This window comes from Tamandua tetradactyla, chromosome 25 (genome assembly GCF_023851605.1).
Source record: "Tamandua tetradactyla isolate mTamTet1 chromosome 25, mTamTet1.pri, whole genome shotgun sequence".
Lineage (NCBI taxonomy): Eukaryota > Metazoa > Chordata > Mammalia > Pilosa > Myrmecophagidae > Tamandua > Tamandua tetradactyla.
In genome coordinates this window covers 43,958,725-43,976,208 of record NC_135351.1, presented here as the reverse complement: position 1 = coordinate 43,976,208, position 17,484 = coordinate 43,958,725, and the positions used below count along the sequence as shown (strand labels likewise).

Here is a 17,484-nt window from a genome sequence, read left to right as displayed (position 1 = left end):
CCGCCACCAGCCCTGGCTGCAAAGGACACTGCAGCTCAGCAAACAGCAGTGACTGAGAAAGCAGCAGGGGTGGCCAGCGGGCTGGGATTTTCTGTTTGCTTTTAAAGTGCAGGGAGGGAAAGGCAAACCCTGTCAGCCTAAAAGCTCAAAGTGTTTGCACAGGGGCAGATTCGGCCGTGCAGCCCTATGCCCAGAGGCTCCAAACTAGAAGGAACTTCTTTGTATCTTTCAAACAGCAATAGTTTAGGGTTGGGCCAGTCTCAGATGTAAAAGGGAAGTGAGACTTGACATTGTGCTCCCTGATAAACTCTAAAATAAAATGGCAAAGCGGTTAATAAAATTCTCTTTTTAAAGGTCATACAGGAGAATCTACCTAAGAATAAAATGAAAAATTAAAAAAAAAAACAACAACAAAGCAGCAATTAACAGTAAGTCCAAAGGTGCAGGAAGCAAAAGGACACCAAATGGGCTGAGGGTGCCGGCACCCCAGCTTACAGGACACTCAGGAACCGGGGACAGCCACCTCCAACTTCCACTGCCTTTGAGCTGCTTTAAACTCAGCGCACTGGCTGCCCACTAGTGACGGCTCTGCCACAACCTGAGCTCCCGTCAGCCCCCCTCATCAGGGCAGAGAGGTGGGCGCTCTGCACCCCCCTGGGAGAGCCCCTGCTGGGTCACTCATGCCATGTCTAGGCCGGGCGGCCACGCTGAGCTCAGCTGGAGAAGGTCACAACCCACAGGCTGATCCCACATCCCTCACCTGACCCCACAGCTCGACTGTCCAGCCGCCGGCTACCGAGCCACAGTCCATGCGGCACCCGCTTCCCGCCAGCCCGCGTGTGACCTGCATCTTCCATCTCCCCCGTGTGAAGACTTACCCCCAGAACACAGACCTGCTCAGGGACACGCCGTTTCTGACGCAGATACTCACTCGGACCCACTACACGCTAACACCCAACTCACACACACTAAACACAAACACACACAATCCACACATAACCCCAGAGACCTCGCCCTGCTGATACTGTGCTGGGCCCAGAACTCAGGGGAACACTCAATGCCCGCCCCTGACCCCCACGTCCGCCCCTGACCCCAACATCCGCCCCTGACCCCCAAATCCCGTCCCTGACCCCCAACGTCCGCCCCTGGCCCCCAACGCCCGCCCCTGACCCCCAACGCCCGCCCCCGACCCCCAACGCCCGCCCCTGACCCCCACGCCCGCCCCTGACCCCCAACGCCCGCTCCTGACCCCCAACGCCCGCCCCTGACCCCCAACGCCCGCCCCTGACCCCCAACGCCCGCCCCTGACCCCAACGCCCGCCCCTGACCCCCACGCCCGCCCCTGACCCCCAATATCTGCCCCTGACCCCCAACTCCCGCCCCTGACCCCCTCGCCTGCCCCTGACCCCCTCGCCCGCCCCTGACCCCCAATATCCGCCCCGGACCCCCAAACACTGGGCGCAGCAGGGAGACGGTCTGTGATGTGGCTGCTGCCTTGGCCCTGCTCGGGGCTGACTCGGGAGCTCCCGCTCTGTCGTGCCCCTCCCGGTCCCCTTTCTAAGCCGACTAAGAGCATTCAGGTGATTTTTAAAAAGTTTTTTCATCTCTAATGGGCATTAGTAACTTCTGTTTTTTTCTGTTTGTTGTACAAAGTCTTTTCTGCCACGTTTCACTTTCTAGCAGTGCAGAGACAGGCAGCCTGTCCACTCCCCAGTCCATCCAGTAGCTGTCCTGCACGGCTGCCGACGGGAAGAGGGACCTTCACCGTGACAGTCGTGGCCGTCCCTGTCCCGGCCCACGGCAGCCCCTCCGGTCCCAAGGCGCACCCCCTGTGCGGCACTCCGATCCCGGCGGCACCCCGATCCCGGTGGCAGGCAGTGTGGCACAGGGAGCAGGGGTGGCCGAGGCTCCAGAAGGTGTCAGCAGGGCTCCCGCCAGGGCACACACACTCTGGCCCTGCCGTGCACGGATGCGGAGCGTGAAGTCCTCAGGTGCAGGGAGCCCCTGGCTGGTCAGCAGGAGGGCCCGGGTCTCCTGTCCCCACCCTGTCCACGGAGTGGCCTGAGGGAGCCAGGGGGGGAGGGGCATGAGCCTCAGGGTTCCCATCTATTTCCTTTCCATTAAGGCCAAGAGCACCTCTGGGAAGGGACTCAGAGTCTTCCTCCTGTCCCAAGAGTTCACACTTCAAAGTCCGGGGCTGAGGACAGAGCTGCCCTCCCGACAGGCATGTGTGGGAGGAGGGAAACGGGGCGTGCTCTTCCCAGAGAGGGTCCGTCCTGTGGCCTCCCACCCTGCTGGTGAGCTCCCACCCCCAGTACAGGTAAGGTGCTTCCTGGGACCCTTCCTGCGTCACTGCTGCCTGCACCTCCTGGGTAGGGTGGGAGCCCCCTCTCCCCGTTACCTGGGGTGGGGCATCTCCCCCAGGAGCCAGGCGCCCTGGAGCCCCACGGTCACTGCCCAATATTAATAAAGAATGGTCAAGGGACAGAAATGCACCGGAGGATGTCAGAGTGTCTCAACTAATGTATAAAATTAAAACATGGAATAAAAACATGTACTTCTCATTTGCTTTTCAATTTTCTTGCTGTATTCTGGAATTAAAATATAATAAAATTACATACTTAAATACTGACTACCTCTAGCATTTCTACCTGAAAATTATTCCCTTTCTGGCCCAAATTAATACATTCTAATACGCCCCAGGAAACTCTAGTCACCTGATAATCATACTAAATTCATTTTTAATGTTTTCTGCCACTTGTGCAGTCATGAAAAGGGAAGAGTATCTTAAAAGGCTTTTCATACACTATTTATTTGCTGTAAATTTATTGGGAATTAAATTTCCTTTTCATCAATATTCTCCATCAGGAAATACTGACTGAAAACTCTAACTCCAGAGTCGACTGTTCCTTCTTTGTGGGGAAACAAACTTGCTACACAACAGAGAAAAAACCAAGAATTCTGGTTAAAGAAGTCTTCTAAAATAGGATAATTCACTCTATGCAAATAAGCAAGTTTCTGAATATTTGAAAATCATAAAAGACACGTGGCACTAAAACTGCGTAATGCCATCTTTCACGGACGATGCAGACAAGGCCCGAAGCCCGTGACTATATGGTATTTTATTTTGAAGCAGTGACCACCGTTCCTTCACCAACAGGACACTGTATAAGGTGCCTTTTACTCTACAATTAATTCTGAGCCCTAAGAACTGGCAGACTAAGCAATCACACGGTGGCCAGACCCTACCTAAATTACTAAAATTCTCAATTAGTGAAATTCTGATTTAGGCATCTAACCCAAGAAGTTCTCAGTCATATGAAACAAACCTGGATGCCAGAAATTCCTCTCAATAGTAGAGCTAAATGAAGGATGGACTTAAAAGGTGCATCTTTGTCTGTATATGTTTTCTACATTAAGGCAACATAGTTTTAGATCTACCCTGAGGATACATCTCAGGTTACCATTTTAAAACTCCACCAGCCACTGTGATCCTCAGCACCCGGATTCATACCTAAGCACGGAATATTCCATTTGAGTCAAGATTCACCCAGCAAATAACAGAGTTCTCGAATGCTATTGTCATTGTTACAGTGCAGAATAAAACTGTAAAATAATAAAAAGGGTCGAATTGGGAGCAGATGGCCACATATTTCAATAAAGCCATACCAGCTGGCTCGTGCCCTGGTCTCTTCCCCTTAGGTTTAAGTGGACGTGACCTCCGAACTTCAACACCTTGTCCTCAAGTTCATCACTACTTGCTAAATTGTAGACTAGACTTTAATACAAATACTAAATTCCCTTAAGAAAATGTAACATATTTTGTTGAAGTTGCATATATTTGCATCTTTGCCTGTGTATGTTTTCTACATTATGGTAACATAGTTTTAGATCTACCCTGAGCATACATCTCAGGCTACCATTTTAAAACCTTCTTAAGAAGATACTGTTTCACAGACACTAACTTCAGGCTGGGGTTCTTCCAGAGGGGAGAGATCAGAAGTATGACGTCGGCACTGGACGAGGCCGGTGCTCCCTGCTTGGGTCAGGGTTGAGGAAGGCAGTCCCCTGCGCCCATGGACGTGGCACCACCGCCACTGCCAGCGCCCACATACCAGCAGGAACGAGTGGACGGACGTCCCACGGGCACGGGGCCATGGAGCCCAGCACCCTCTCTCCACACCCCCACCAGTGGAGCTGTCCAAGGAGACACGCAGACAAGGCCAAGGTTCAAATCCTGCTCATAGCCTATAAAATGCCATCTAACTACCAGAGACATGTAGCAAGAAGGAGAAACTCAAAAACAGGGGACAAACACGGAGGATGAGGGACCTAAGCTGACACGATGTAGAACTTCCATAAGCAAATAGAACATTGAAAATATTTCACATATTCCTCATGAAAGTATTTGCTAAATACCATGCTTCTTTTTGTTAGATTAAAATGAGAAGAGTACAAGCAATTTTTATGTGAATTTTCAGGTCAAAATAAAAATACTCTAGAATCAGTATGTCTGAGAAACATCATGATGTCAGAGAGGGCTTAGAAATTGTCATTTTCTGCCAAACATTTTAACCTCTGCTTTAAAAACACATCAGCTAAACATATCTATACCCCAACATGATAAACTGCAGAGATCACCTGGATTTTTAATCGAATTTCTCTTAAATATTAAGTATACATATGCATTTTCCTTCAGATAATCTGACTGAACTCCACATAATTCCAAGTCATGGGGGAAAGCCACTGAGTCACCAACATTACTTTCCTGGAATCGGAAGGAGATGAATGGACTTACTTGATGTAGTAGGGCACTTTATTATGTGAAACGGACCTTTGCCACGGCAGCTGGACGGAAGCTGGGGAGACAAAAGGAGGTTAGGGGGACTCGCTCACCCCAAAGCTTTCCACCCCAAGGAGAAACCACGGCCCCTCCCCCAGGACCTGCCAGAGCTGGGACTGAGAGCTGGATTCCAGGGCTCCTGCCTTTGCGGTCTCATGAAAACACTGCAAAACCTCAGGCTCACCAGTGATAGCCACTACAGCTTAGAATGAGGGCTGGCGGGAAATGGGACTCTATTCATAGTTGTTGAAATAGCTATAACTACAATTAAGTTTGCCTGGTGTAGACAGATGACAATTATATTTCCCAAGACTGAATCTTCCAGGCCACTAATATTATTCGGTACTTTGTGTCATATTCATAGGACCAGCTAGATAAAGAGATGTCATTAAGCACATGAAATTTTATGAAATGAAAAAGAAAATTAAATAAAAATAGGCATGTTATATTTTAAAGAATTGTAAAGAAGCAGAGTGGTTGCAAGACAGACGATCATAAGCACTTACTTTCCCCTGGAATGCCCAGGAAGTGCTGGGCACTGCTTTGCCACCAGATGTTACCATGACTGAGATTTTACATTTGCTTAAAGGGAGGTATTGCACTTATTTTCGAAAACTCTGGTTAGTCCTTATTTATAAGAATCTATTATTCCTCATTAAACCACTGATTTGAATTGAGATAAAGCAGATTATCGACAGTGGCAAAAATATTAAGAGACAATATGAATGTAATCAATATAATTAGGTGTTTTGTGCTCTCTATCGATACAGATGAAAAGAAGTGATGATGGGGAGGTGAGTTTGTTCTAAGCTTTAAACCTTAGAGAAATAGAATTAAATTAAATTTAATAAACTGCTTTTTTACATATGTTTCCAGAGTAGGAAAAGAAAGTAATTAACATTTACTGTTAATTAGCATTTGTGCTGGGAAGTGACTGGGGGATTTGTGTGACTCTGTTTTCTCGTTAAATTCACAAGGCCACTATAGGAAATGGGCATTAGTATGGCATTTTTAAATGAATAAACGAACTTTAAGGGATTCACAGGTCCAGGAAAAGGCAGAATGACTATTATAAACATCTGTGCAACTCTAAACCCCCCTTCCTTAGTATCTTTCACAGTCAATGATAAAAATGCAGTGACATGATAAGACCTGTTTGCTCCCAGTGATAAACCAGAGCTGAGGATGAATTCATGTTTGATACACAGATTTATCAAATGCCACTGTGATATTACAAATAATAACCAATTAAAAACATGGTCATCAATGTTACTACTTCCTCTGACACGTTTTATGTAACATAAGATACACTTATGGGGAAGGAAGGCCTCTGAAGGGAGGGGAGGGCAGGCTAACGTGCCGGGTGAACAGGGTCACTGCCCCAGTAGCACTTACTCGAGAGGAAATGCTGGGAGGAGGGTCCGAAATCCCGGTGGGCTTCCTGAAGCTGTTTAAGGCGGTCATCAACTGACACCTGCACACACACAGAAGAGAGATGAAAGCATTTGATTTCAAAAGACGATGACTTTTGAAAATACCCTGGACCTAAGGACCACAGTAAATGGTGGTGTCGCCGAGGCAGCAGTGACCGCACAGACCCGAGCCGGCTCTGGGTCAGCAGTATGGGGTGAAGACAGACTCCCCTGGCGTCAGGCGATTTACAGGAATCAGCTCCTTTAATCTCCACAGTACCCTGTTAGGTAAGTTTCCCCATCATCACCATTTCCCACGTGAAGAAACGGAGTCACAGTCCTTACAGGTAGAAAGTGGCAGCACTGGTGTTTGCCACCAGGTCACCTGCTGCTCATGGTCAGGTGTGCACAGGTAAGCCTTGGCCACCCCCCACACTGCCCCACTGCATCTAAACCCTCCACATGGTCCTAGGACCCAGGGCTCCCCTTTTCCCTTCAGTGAGGAGGGTGATGACAAGTGCTACAGGGAGCAGATGAAACGGAAGCCTAAAATACTCCAGGAGAATTTGGGGTAGACAGACAGATGGTGGAGAAAGACAGACGGATACACAGGTAGACAGAAAGATGATGGATTGATTAGATAGATAGATGCATGGATGAAAGATTAGATAGGTGATAGGTAGACGGACGGGTAAAGAATAAGAGAAAGAGATGACAGAGAGAGACAGAAAGACAGATTGGTAGACAGCTAGGCAGACAGACACACAGACACTTTGCCAGCTTTCGTGCGTGCAGCAGATGTGCCTTTCTCCCTGTCTACATTGTTTAAAGAGTGTGAAAATCACATGTGGATGGAGCAGCTTATTTTTCTCCGGGATGGTGTCCCACACCTCCTCTTAGGGCATGCCGGCTTCCTCCCAGCAGACCACTCTCCCCAACGCTAGCTTATGCGCCTTCCACAGCCGGCGCCTGCAGGGTGAAAACGCGGGGCGCCGTCCTGAGAAACCGAACAAACGGTGACCATGGCACCCGGCCTGCTGACAGCCCCATTTCCTCTCCCCTGGTCTCTGCAGTGTGAGCTGCGGATCCATTCGGACTGACAATCTGCTTTTCGGCTGCCTTTACACAAGCTGTGTGTCCTATGGCCCGCTGGGCCGCTCTGCTTTTTCCTGGCACCTGCTCAGATGGCGTGGCCACGTAGTCCGATAGGCCGAGATGCTGTCAGACGCTACACACCCTGGTCAAGGCAAGTAACGGAGACGCTGCTCCTGAAAGCCAGCCTTGAGGCTGCCAGCGCCACCCTTCCTGCCCCATCCGAGTGCGCTTTACCGGCCGGCTGAGTGCAGGGCCCTCTCAGGCCTGACATCTTCCCTGACCGCTGAGCTTGGAGCGCTGGAGCTAAGGGAGAACGCTGAGCAGGCCCAGCCGGACGGCAGAAGGTCCACGCGAAGGTGGTTGAGTGGAGAAGGGGAGCAGAGGGGAAAGAATGAAGGTCAACACTTCCAGCCAACCCCCGCGAGACAAGACGCGTGCAAGGAACGCAGTCAGCCCCCCACAGTCCAGAGCAAAGTGCTTCTCAAAGACAGAAGAGACCACCCGAGACGGCACATCCATCCACACCTCCTCACTCACAGGAAGAAACCTGGAACCACTGGTGCTGCCAATCTTTGAATTAACACGGCAGAACTATTATGCTATAAAATAGCATACCTGAAATAAAAGGTTTCTATGTGCTACCTCAAAAAACCACACATTTATCTCATTAAGTCTCACATTTTAGGTCCAACACAGAGATGTGTAAGAATTCACTTTTCACTCCTCCACTGAAATTACCTTGTTCGTTTTAAGGGAAAATTTACAATTCCCAGAAACTGGCCACTGCATGTGACAAGGTTCTACAAAACCTGGGCGAAAAGCCCCGTGTGGCGAGGGAAGCGGCTGCAGAGGCCGACAGAATGCAGGCTCGAGGGCAGCTACGGGCTCAGCTCCCTGCAGTCTGGCCCAGGGAGTCAAGTCGGACGTCATTAAAGCGAATCAGGAGCAGCGAAGCGTGGAGAGCTGCAGGCAAGCCCCCCATGGCACAGATGTGCCATCCACCCACATTGAGCAAGAGCCTCAGGAGCAGCCAGTGGGGAAAACAAGGATGAGGCTTTCTTAAACTTTCCGAAGAAAAAAAAATACAAAAATGCTCTCTGGCCACACCAGGTTGAAATGATCATGATGTGATCTGCTACAATTTTCTGCAAATACACAAGAATAGCACTTCAAACTTCACACTAAAATTTCTATTAATAAGTCAGTGTGGCACTTGGGCTCGCGACACTGAAGGGGGATGCATGATAAGAGCCCACGCAGCTCACGGCCTGGACACCCGCGAGGAGGGCGGTGGCGCACGGGGGGCGGCACCTGCAGCAGCTTCCACCGCATGGTCAGGTCGTCCAGCTGGCGTGACATCTTCAGGGACGGGCGCAGGTCAAGCGGGGACAGCCGGCTGGACAGGTCATTCACCGCTTTAACCTTCAAGTTGATGGGAGCAATTTCTTCCTTAAATGCCTGGAAGAAGAGGACACAAATTGCACCACAGGAAAAGACCACCACAAAAGTAAATCTTCCCAGAGGCAGCCTGCTCAGCGCAGGGCTGACCAAATCCAGCCATTCAGGAACTCAGATTACCTGCCAAAGAGCCACCTTTTATCCCTGAAAACCTAAATGAGTGCACGAAGAGAAAATTATCAGGTACAAACCCTTCCCCATTATGCATTTCCTTCCAATGTTTCATTGTAGGCAATTTAGTCTGAAATTTATTTTACCATTATCATCCAAGCTCCTAACTTCTAATCTTGATCATGCTTTTAATTTTCCTCCACACCTTCTCTTTTTTTATGTTTTAATATTGTTGCCTTATGTTTTTCCTATCTGGTGCAACAATGTCATTTGAACATGTTTCCACTAAAATTAAGTTGGAAAGTGGCTAACTTTCGTCCTAATATAAAGCCGATGCTGCAATGCACCAGATGAGTAGCATTTGTTCCTTTCAAAATCATTTATGACATGTCTGGGGGTGCTGGGGGCGCAGGAAGAATGAAATCTTAGAAAGAGGTGAATGAGGCTCAGAACTGGCGGACGCTCCTGCCCTCTGGGAGATGTGGGGGCCGGGCATGCCAAGGGGGGACAGGAGAACGTCAGGTTAGGGACACTGTGGGCAGTGAGTCAGCAGGTCCTGCAAGAGCAACAGAAAACGTGAACGGGGAGTTTTCTCCAGTCTCCAGAACTCTACCTGACCCTGTGCTCGCCCTCCAGCTCCTCTGGCCAGGTCTCTACCCACCTCCCATTAATCCTTCAAAGGGCTCAGCTCAGGTGCCCCACCCGGCGCCCCACCCATCCAGGAGATTTTCCCAGCCTTGGCCCTGGCCCTTCCCAGAGTCCTCTCTGCTCCCCCTACCACAGGACTTTGGGTGTGGGCACACATCCAACATGCAGGATTGTGGTGCTGTGCAGAACCATGCCATGCTGTTACACAGCCATGATAGCTGTTAGGGGCCACACTAGCTGTTACATAGCCAAACTAGTGGTTACACAGCCATGCCAGCTATTATATGGTCACACTAGCTGTTACACAGCCATGCTAGCTGTTACACGGCCATACTAGCTGTTAGGGGCCACACTAGCTGTTACATGCCCACGCTAGCTGTTACACGGCCATGCTAGCTATTACACAGCCGTGCTAGCTGTTACACGGCTGCTCTAGTTGTTACACAGCCACGCTGGCTGTTACATGGCCACTCTGATGCACGCTCTAAGTAGCGTCTCTCAGCACAGCTTAGTGCTCAGGATGCCCCTAAACAGAACAGATGCTTCCCAGTGCTCAGAGAAGAGGGCAGAATTAGTGGACAATCATAGAAAGGATCAATGTGGCAAGATTAAGCCAATATACAAGTGAGAGTAGAATTTGGATGCTATAAAAGGACAACATACATGTAATTCTTTGGTATGGCACATAATCATTGCTAATCTCACACCAAAGTGAATTTGCAGGTGCCAGGTGTCGTGTCCATCCTCTCAGCATCAGCTCCCAGGCATCATCATTTCTACTCTCCCTCCCCAAAGAGACTGGGTCTCCATAAGCCACTTTCCCTCTCTTTCTCCACTCCAAGTTGAGTTCATAGATAGCCACATGCTTTGAAGATTTTGAGGTTTCATTAAAACACCTGACAGTATTAAAGTAGCCTCTTTGTTATGCTTATGAACAGAGAGACTCTTCAATCACCTCTCTCCTCCCCTCTCCTGAAACTCTGCTGGTTCCCCCTAGAAAACCTCATTTCTCTACATAGTTCATGCGCAAGCTGAAAGCAGTTTCATGATGGTTGATCCACATGAGACTATGAAGCATGTAACTTTGCTTTTAAAAAGGAAATTGATTTTTGGTAAAGCAGAGAATGTAACGATTTGGTATTTCAATATCATTGAGATGGCGAGAAGCCCCATTGAGAAGCTCTGGGAGACATGGCCAGTAAGAGGAGAGTATTTCCAGAGTTCGAGCAAGAGATATGGACACGGGCGGAAGCAGTGCCACATGACATCCAAAATAGGACAGGGCAGTTGAAGTATGTGAAGAGAGACACGTCAGAGTCCCCGAGGACCTGCGGTCAAAGACGAAACGTCCACAAGGATGCCGGCTGTGGGTGGGAGGGGGCAGGGAGAGCTGAGAGCTGCTCCCTTGTAGGAGACGCTGCTCTTTCTTCCAGGGCAGGCTGAGCCACACAGAGGCTCACAGACAGGTAGGCAAGAAAAGTAGATACCTGAGGACAGAGGCAAGAGAGGTCTAGAGAACGAACAATGAACAGGTCAGGACGGGACAGCCAAGTGGGGAGCTGGTGAGGCGAGAGGCCACTCAGCCTGGACTTGGAAGGACCCGGCTGCGTTTGGAACTGCAGAACTCAAGCCCTTTAAAGCTCTTGCACTTGACATCTTAATGTTTCACATTAATATTCCCTCCATGGTATCTCAGAATACTCCGGGATTTTAATTAGCTTTTAAATTCAACATCTTGTAATTTTTAGGTGTTAAGGATTAAAATTTAAATGCCAGAAAATGTTCTGAGATTTATATAATTTTAAATAATTGCCAGTTTTATTTCAAAAGCTGCTAAAAGTGGGTTTTAATTTGATTATATCTTCAGGACAGAGTAAAACAATCTTCTGGAACAGTAAAGTAGCTTTAAGCTTTCCTCTATAAACAGAAGATTTTGTGATTACCAGCCAGGCCAAAGCATGGAGAGAACTCAGATACATAGGAGCTCTTTTTTTGTTTTGGGCCCAGCTGTTCTATGGCAACGAGGACTCTTTCCATCAAGGACGATTATCTCTGCTCTCTTCACAGCTTCTGACCTAAGGGGTTTGATGTGAAGCCGGTTTTAACGCGATTTCCGAATCGTCGTGTGTGCTGGTATAAAAAAGGGGCTTATGGAGTTTGGGCCGCACTTTCCCGTGAGGGAACCTGAGGCCACACGTGCCTCTGGATAGCAAGACAGAAACACCTGCTAGCTGGGGTGGGGCCAGGCAGCAGCCTGGCAGGTGGAAGTCCAAACCCTCCCCTGCCAGGTGTCCAGTCTGCAGATAAGAGCAATTAAGGATAATGTTAGGGGAGTTGAAATGAATTCATCACCCCAGAGATTTTGTTTCCCAGTTGCCTTGGCATATTCAATACTATTTAGCAATAATGTGTATTTATTTCCATCTGCCAATACCTTCAATGGGTTTAGAGGTAAACCCTATGCTTTGACTCTATTTTATTTGCTGTAATGAGACTTGGTCTTTATTTTCTTTGCTTCCTAATAAGATGTCAAAATATTTCAATCCACAATTTATTCCTTTCTCTTAAAGTACAAATCATCTTTTCCCAAGCCTTCCGCTTAGGCAGAGAGTTTAAGGAAAGGATTTGGATGTGGAGGAGGGTAATTTCTTTAATAAAATGAGAGATTAACAACTCCTAACCTTTTATACCTTCCATAACCCCAAATGCAATATTTCATTTGCCTCTCAACTCTTGTCATCTTTTATTATAAACAGATATTTCCAAATTCAGATGGGTAAATGCCTGCTCCACCTAAGAGGCATTTTGACAATCCAATGGAGCCAGGCCATCCCTTCAGTAAACCACTGATAGAAAGATTTTCCAGGTTTAAATGCCCCTTATAAAACCAGAAATGCGCCACTTCGAAGAGGATGTGCTAAGGCTTTGTTTTCACATGATCATTTTAAATTCATATAAATCCAGGACACTTTTTTTTTAGGATACTTAGATTGTAGGGACAAGCCTATTTAATTCACAGTACAGCTGGAAAGCTATGCACATTCCGTTGAAAAATAGCAGGCACCAACATTCTTTTCCTAATACAGTTATATTTAGAGTTTGACATTTGATATTTAATTTTCTAAACTTTGAATTCAAATAGGTTGTGCTTAGCTACCTTAGTGTGACAGGTTTTACGATGCAAGTGAAGAACTGGAGGAAAAGTCACGGAAACGCTACCACTCATTAGCTCTGTGAATTTGGACAGCAGCTAGTTTCTCACTCGCAAAGTGGGGACCAGAAATAACAGGAGAACCCTACTTTAGAGGCTGGGTGTCAGGATTAAGAGATATCCACGTAGAGGGGCTAAGAAGAGTTCTTAGCACATAGTAAGTTTCAAATAAATGGTGGCCATTATTATCCCTGTTTACAGATAAGTATTTTTACTTATAAAATTTGCATAAATTATTCAGTTAGTTTCCTAGGAAAGTCCTTCTTTCTCCTTCCTCTAAAGAGAGAGGCACTAAATTCTGTGTACAAATTATGCATATCTTTTTGTAAAGAAAATCCCCATTCATGATAAAAATTGTGAGTCCAATACCTTCTGATTTTTCACTGGTTTCTTCTTTGATCCAATTTGCCACTACCTGGTGTACAGTTTACTGTACACTATAGTTTAACTATAGACCCCCCAGATAAATCTCTTGTTTGTGTCTCTTATCAGCTGAGTTTCACTGACTTTTTTTCTGGAAACGTTCTAGAACATGGGAGCCAGAGGGTGTCTAGACAATAGTCCAACATCCTTACTTGGGACAACTCCTCACTGTGAACAGGACTTAGCTAAACCATTACTTCATTAGCATGTCCAGAGAATGATACGATGTCTACAGATGGAGATTCCCAGGGCAGGAAATGTAGAGCAGATGGAACCTGCAGAACCCCACCGTGTGGGTCCATTTCTGAAAACCTCAGACTGGGGGAAGCACTGCACAGCAAACACAACAGTGTCTTCTACGATTGCGCTGCTATGAAAACAAAAAAAAGAAGAGATAGCGCAAAAGGGCTTGGAAAATATTTTTTAAGAAACAGCTAACCTAATCTATATTGTCTGGGGAAGCCCAGTTGGCCGAAAAATGCATGAAGAAAAATGAAAGCACATGATGAGAGAGGCCATGCCGTGGTTGCCGGCTGGGAGGTCTGACGGAGAGAGGCCAATGGACGGCCTCTCCTCACGCAGCTGGTGGCCGCAGGGCGCCGGCTTAGGACAGTCCCTGACGCCACGCGCTTCTATGTGCAGCTTTCTCGCACAATATTTACCAACAAACAATTCTAAAAGCATCTGTCAGAGGGGACGGGGCTGACCAGGGTTTCATCGACGTGGTCCTGCAGCGTGTGGACAAGCAGGTCCCCCAGGGGCCTCCAGCCGTGGCGCACGCCCTCGGCCTCCTTCAGGTCTGCGTCCAGGTCGTCCATCGCGGCCTGCAGGTCCCGCAGCTGCTCCAGTGCCCTGTCCACCTGCTTCTGCCAACCGCTGCTCATGGCGGTCAGACTCTCCCACTTCTCTCTGACCTCGGAGGACTGCTTGCGCATCGCCTTGGCGATCTTTTGGGCTCTCTCCTCGGGGGTCAGTTCTGCGATTGAAAAAGGGAGAAGAAGAATGGTTTGGCTGGTCAACGCCACATCCCTGTGGTCCCGGGGGAGAACGACCTGCCAAGGGGAGTGGGTCACGCTGCCGGGGAAAGGACACTCCTCTCCATGCTTCCTTCCCGACTCCCGACTTCTCAATGGTTACTCAGCAGACAGACACGGTTGGGACTCTTAAACTGTTATGTGTTTGCAAACGTATTGCAAGATATGCAATGGGGCAAGATAACGCCAAGAAATAAAACCATTTTTCTTTAACACGCACTTAGTTACATAAAATCCAGTTTTACACATCATCGTCTTCAAGAGAAATGGGAAGTATAATCACCAGAGAAAAGCTGTAAGTGATGACAGAAAATCAGAAAATAAGATTAATTTACTGTGTAATCTCAAAAAAAAAAAATCAAAACAAAAACCAACGACGGACAGACCAGCATTACGGCTTCCACTGTCTCCAAACCCGCCTGGCAGAGCAGCTCCGACGGGGCATTTTCCGCAGCCCCAGAAGCATGGCCGAGACGCAGCTTTATGATAGGGTGGTGGCTGGAATCGGGGTGTCTCCGGGGACATGGCATTTCAGGGATCACCCTACACAGATACGCGGGCAGGAGGACTGCCCCAGTGGCTGAAACAAAGTTATAACCTCATACAGAAGAGCTGAAGGTTGGGCCCAGGCCAGGGCAGGCACAGAAATAATGGGCACAGAAGGAACCAGAGTCAAGCTCAAAGCCAAGGGTCAGAGACAGAGACGGCACCCTAGCAGGTAGGCTGGACGGATGAGGGGCACCTCCCTCCCCTGGACAACGTAGGTGCCTCTCCTCCCATGTGGACGGCGTCTTTCTGCTTGACCACGGCCACCAGAGAGTCAGGTCAGAGACATGCAGAAAAGGTAAAGGGCAGATTGATGAACTCAAAATAGAAACGCATGGGTTCTGTTGTGATGAGACCATCTTTGGGTACAAATTGCATTAGCAATTTCCACTTCACCTGAAAATATTCCAAATCATCCCTAAAAAAGTGATGAAATGAAACAGTGCAACTTCCACACTGAATATGAGTTTGTCCATTCATCTTTACTTAAATATTATTCAAAATCGAGTTTAAAGGTGGTGCAATGGTGACTCAGTGGCAGAATTCTTGCCTGCCATGCCAGAGGCCTGGGTTCGATTCCTGGAGCCTGCCCATGTAAAAAAATCAAGTTTAAGTGGTCAGGCACACAATATTTTTGTGTATGTAAATTTCTAGAAGACTCTGACGTCAATTTTAGACTTAAAAGCAGCTTAATGGTGGGAAAAAAAAGAGAAAATCGTGAGGCATCAAATGGACTACAAAGAGTTTAGCAACCACCCAGCCTGGCTGCACTACTGAAATGCTGAGGCCAAAGCAGCTGCGGCATGCCTGGCGGGTGCGTCGATTAGAAGAGACAGCATCTTAGCTGGGAGAGGCCAAATGCATCAAAGGTAAATCAGGGACATGAGTGAATTAGAGATGCCGCTTCAGGCAGTGCCTAAGCTTTGGGGAGGGAAGCACAGAGAAAGGTTCCTAAACATCTGCAGCCAGACCCTGGTCCCCGACAGGGTTCCGAGGCCTGAGGAGCAGCTTTCCCGGCAGAGACAGGTGTGCCAGAGACCAGCAGCTGTGAAGGGCACCCGCAACGCGTGACGTGGGAAATCATTCTTTGCAGCCTCACGAGGGGTGGAGTTGATCATTTCCATGGTGGAGAAGAACACATCTCCTAATTAGCCCCCTGGCTTCTGAAGGGAATAGTTTAAGCACGCATGTTTCACTGACTATTGTAAATAGACACAGAAGCACCCATTTGAGAGCAGACAACTTAATTAGGATGATTTTCCTTGGATGGAGGAAAAGCTGCTTCACAGGTCTATCACTAAGGAACCCAGCATGAGACACAGCCTCTGTCCGGTGATAAGACACCCCACCCTGGCTGTGCCTTTCTGTCACCTTTAACATGAAATCTCTTGACTGGGAAGTCCTTCTGGGGAATTTCTTACATAATTCCCACTCGAGCAGCTACTCAGAAGAACAGAAGCTCCATGCTCCATTCACCATCTGCTCGGCAGAAAGGATCCCTACTAATTCATCACAGTCAGCATCCGCCCAACCTCCGCTGGAAGCACACTCCTGGCCAGAACTGAGTGAAGAACCAAAGAAAATAAAAACTTCCCACAGTGTTCATGAAACGTGGTAAAAGAAACAAAGGGGGAAGTATCAAAGTTTGATGACTTGGTATTACAAAAACAAGCAAAATAATGAAAGGCATAAAAGATGAAAATAATAAAGGGAGCCCAGGGAGCAGAGGGATAAAAGGATAATCTAATTTGCACTTGAAAAACCAGTAATAGAGGCCAGTGCTGGAGGCAGAGGACACAGCTGGGTAAAACCAAAGGAATTTGCTAACAAGTCCAAGATCAGAAGTATTTTTCCTAGGAGGCCTTCCTGAGCCCAAGTGATGCTTGTGTGCACGCATGTGCATCATGTGTGTGTGCATGCATGTGGGCATGTGTGCATGTGCATCACGTGTGCATGTGTGTGGATATGTGTGCATGTGTGTGGGTATGTATGTGCATCGTGTGTGCGTGCATGTGGATATGTGTGCATGGATGTGCACCATGTGCATGTGCATACATGTGGGTATGTGTACATGTGTATCATGTGTGTGCATGAATGTGAATGTGTGCATGTGCATCATGTGTGTGCATGCATGTGGGAATGTGTGCATGTGCATCATGTGTGTGGATATGAGTGCATGTGTGTGGGTATGTGCGCATGTGCATCACATGTGTGCATGCGTATGGATATGAGTGCATATGCATAATGTCTGTGTGCATGCATGTGGGTATGTGTGCCTGTGCATCGTGTGTGCACATGCATGTGCATGTATGTGCACCATGTACGTGTGCATGCATGTGGGTATGCATACATGTGCATGGATGTGCATCGTGTGTGTGGGTGTGCACGTGGGTGTGCGTGCATGTGCATGGATGTGCACCATGTGTGTGCGCATGTGTGTGGATATGTGTACGTGTGCATGTGTGTGTCCATGGGTTTTCAGGGGGAAGGGGACACCTCTTTTCCACTCTCCATCCTCCCTCACTGCAGGCCTTCCCACTGAAACTCGCCAAACCTAGAGGTTGGAATTATATTTTATTTTTATACTATGAAATAGCAATTTTTTTACTCTATTATAAATATATTTAAGGAAGAATGGATCACTATCTTTCAGGAAGAAGGAAGAAGAAAGGAGAGAAAAAGGGGAATGGAATCAATCCTGAA

The 17,484-nt window shown here is 47.9% G+C and overlaps 1 protein-coding gene across 3 annotated transcripts in view; it reads right to left on the bottom strand.

The window, feature by feature from the left end:
- Positions 1-17,484, bottom strand: part of UTRN (utrophin) — a 440,716-nt gene that overhangs the window by 55,124 nt on the left and 368,108 nt on the right. For all 3 annotated transcript variants that reach the window (XM_077143388.1, XM_077143386.1, XM_077143387.1), the window contains 4 exons: positions 13,909-14,177; positions 8,662-8,808; positions 6,239-6,317; positions 4,799-4,859 (listed from right to left, as the gene is read on the bottom strand). In XM_077143388.1, coding sequence (XP_076999503.1) covers positions 4,799-4,859; positions 6,239-6,317; positions 8,662-8,808; positions 13,909-14,177 — 556 coding nt within the window. The remainder of the gene's footprint in view (positions 1-4,798; positions 4,860-6,238; positions 6,318-8,661; positions 8,809-13,908; positions 14,178-17,484) is intronic.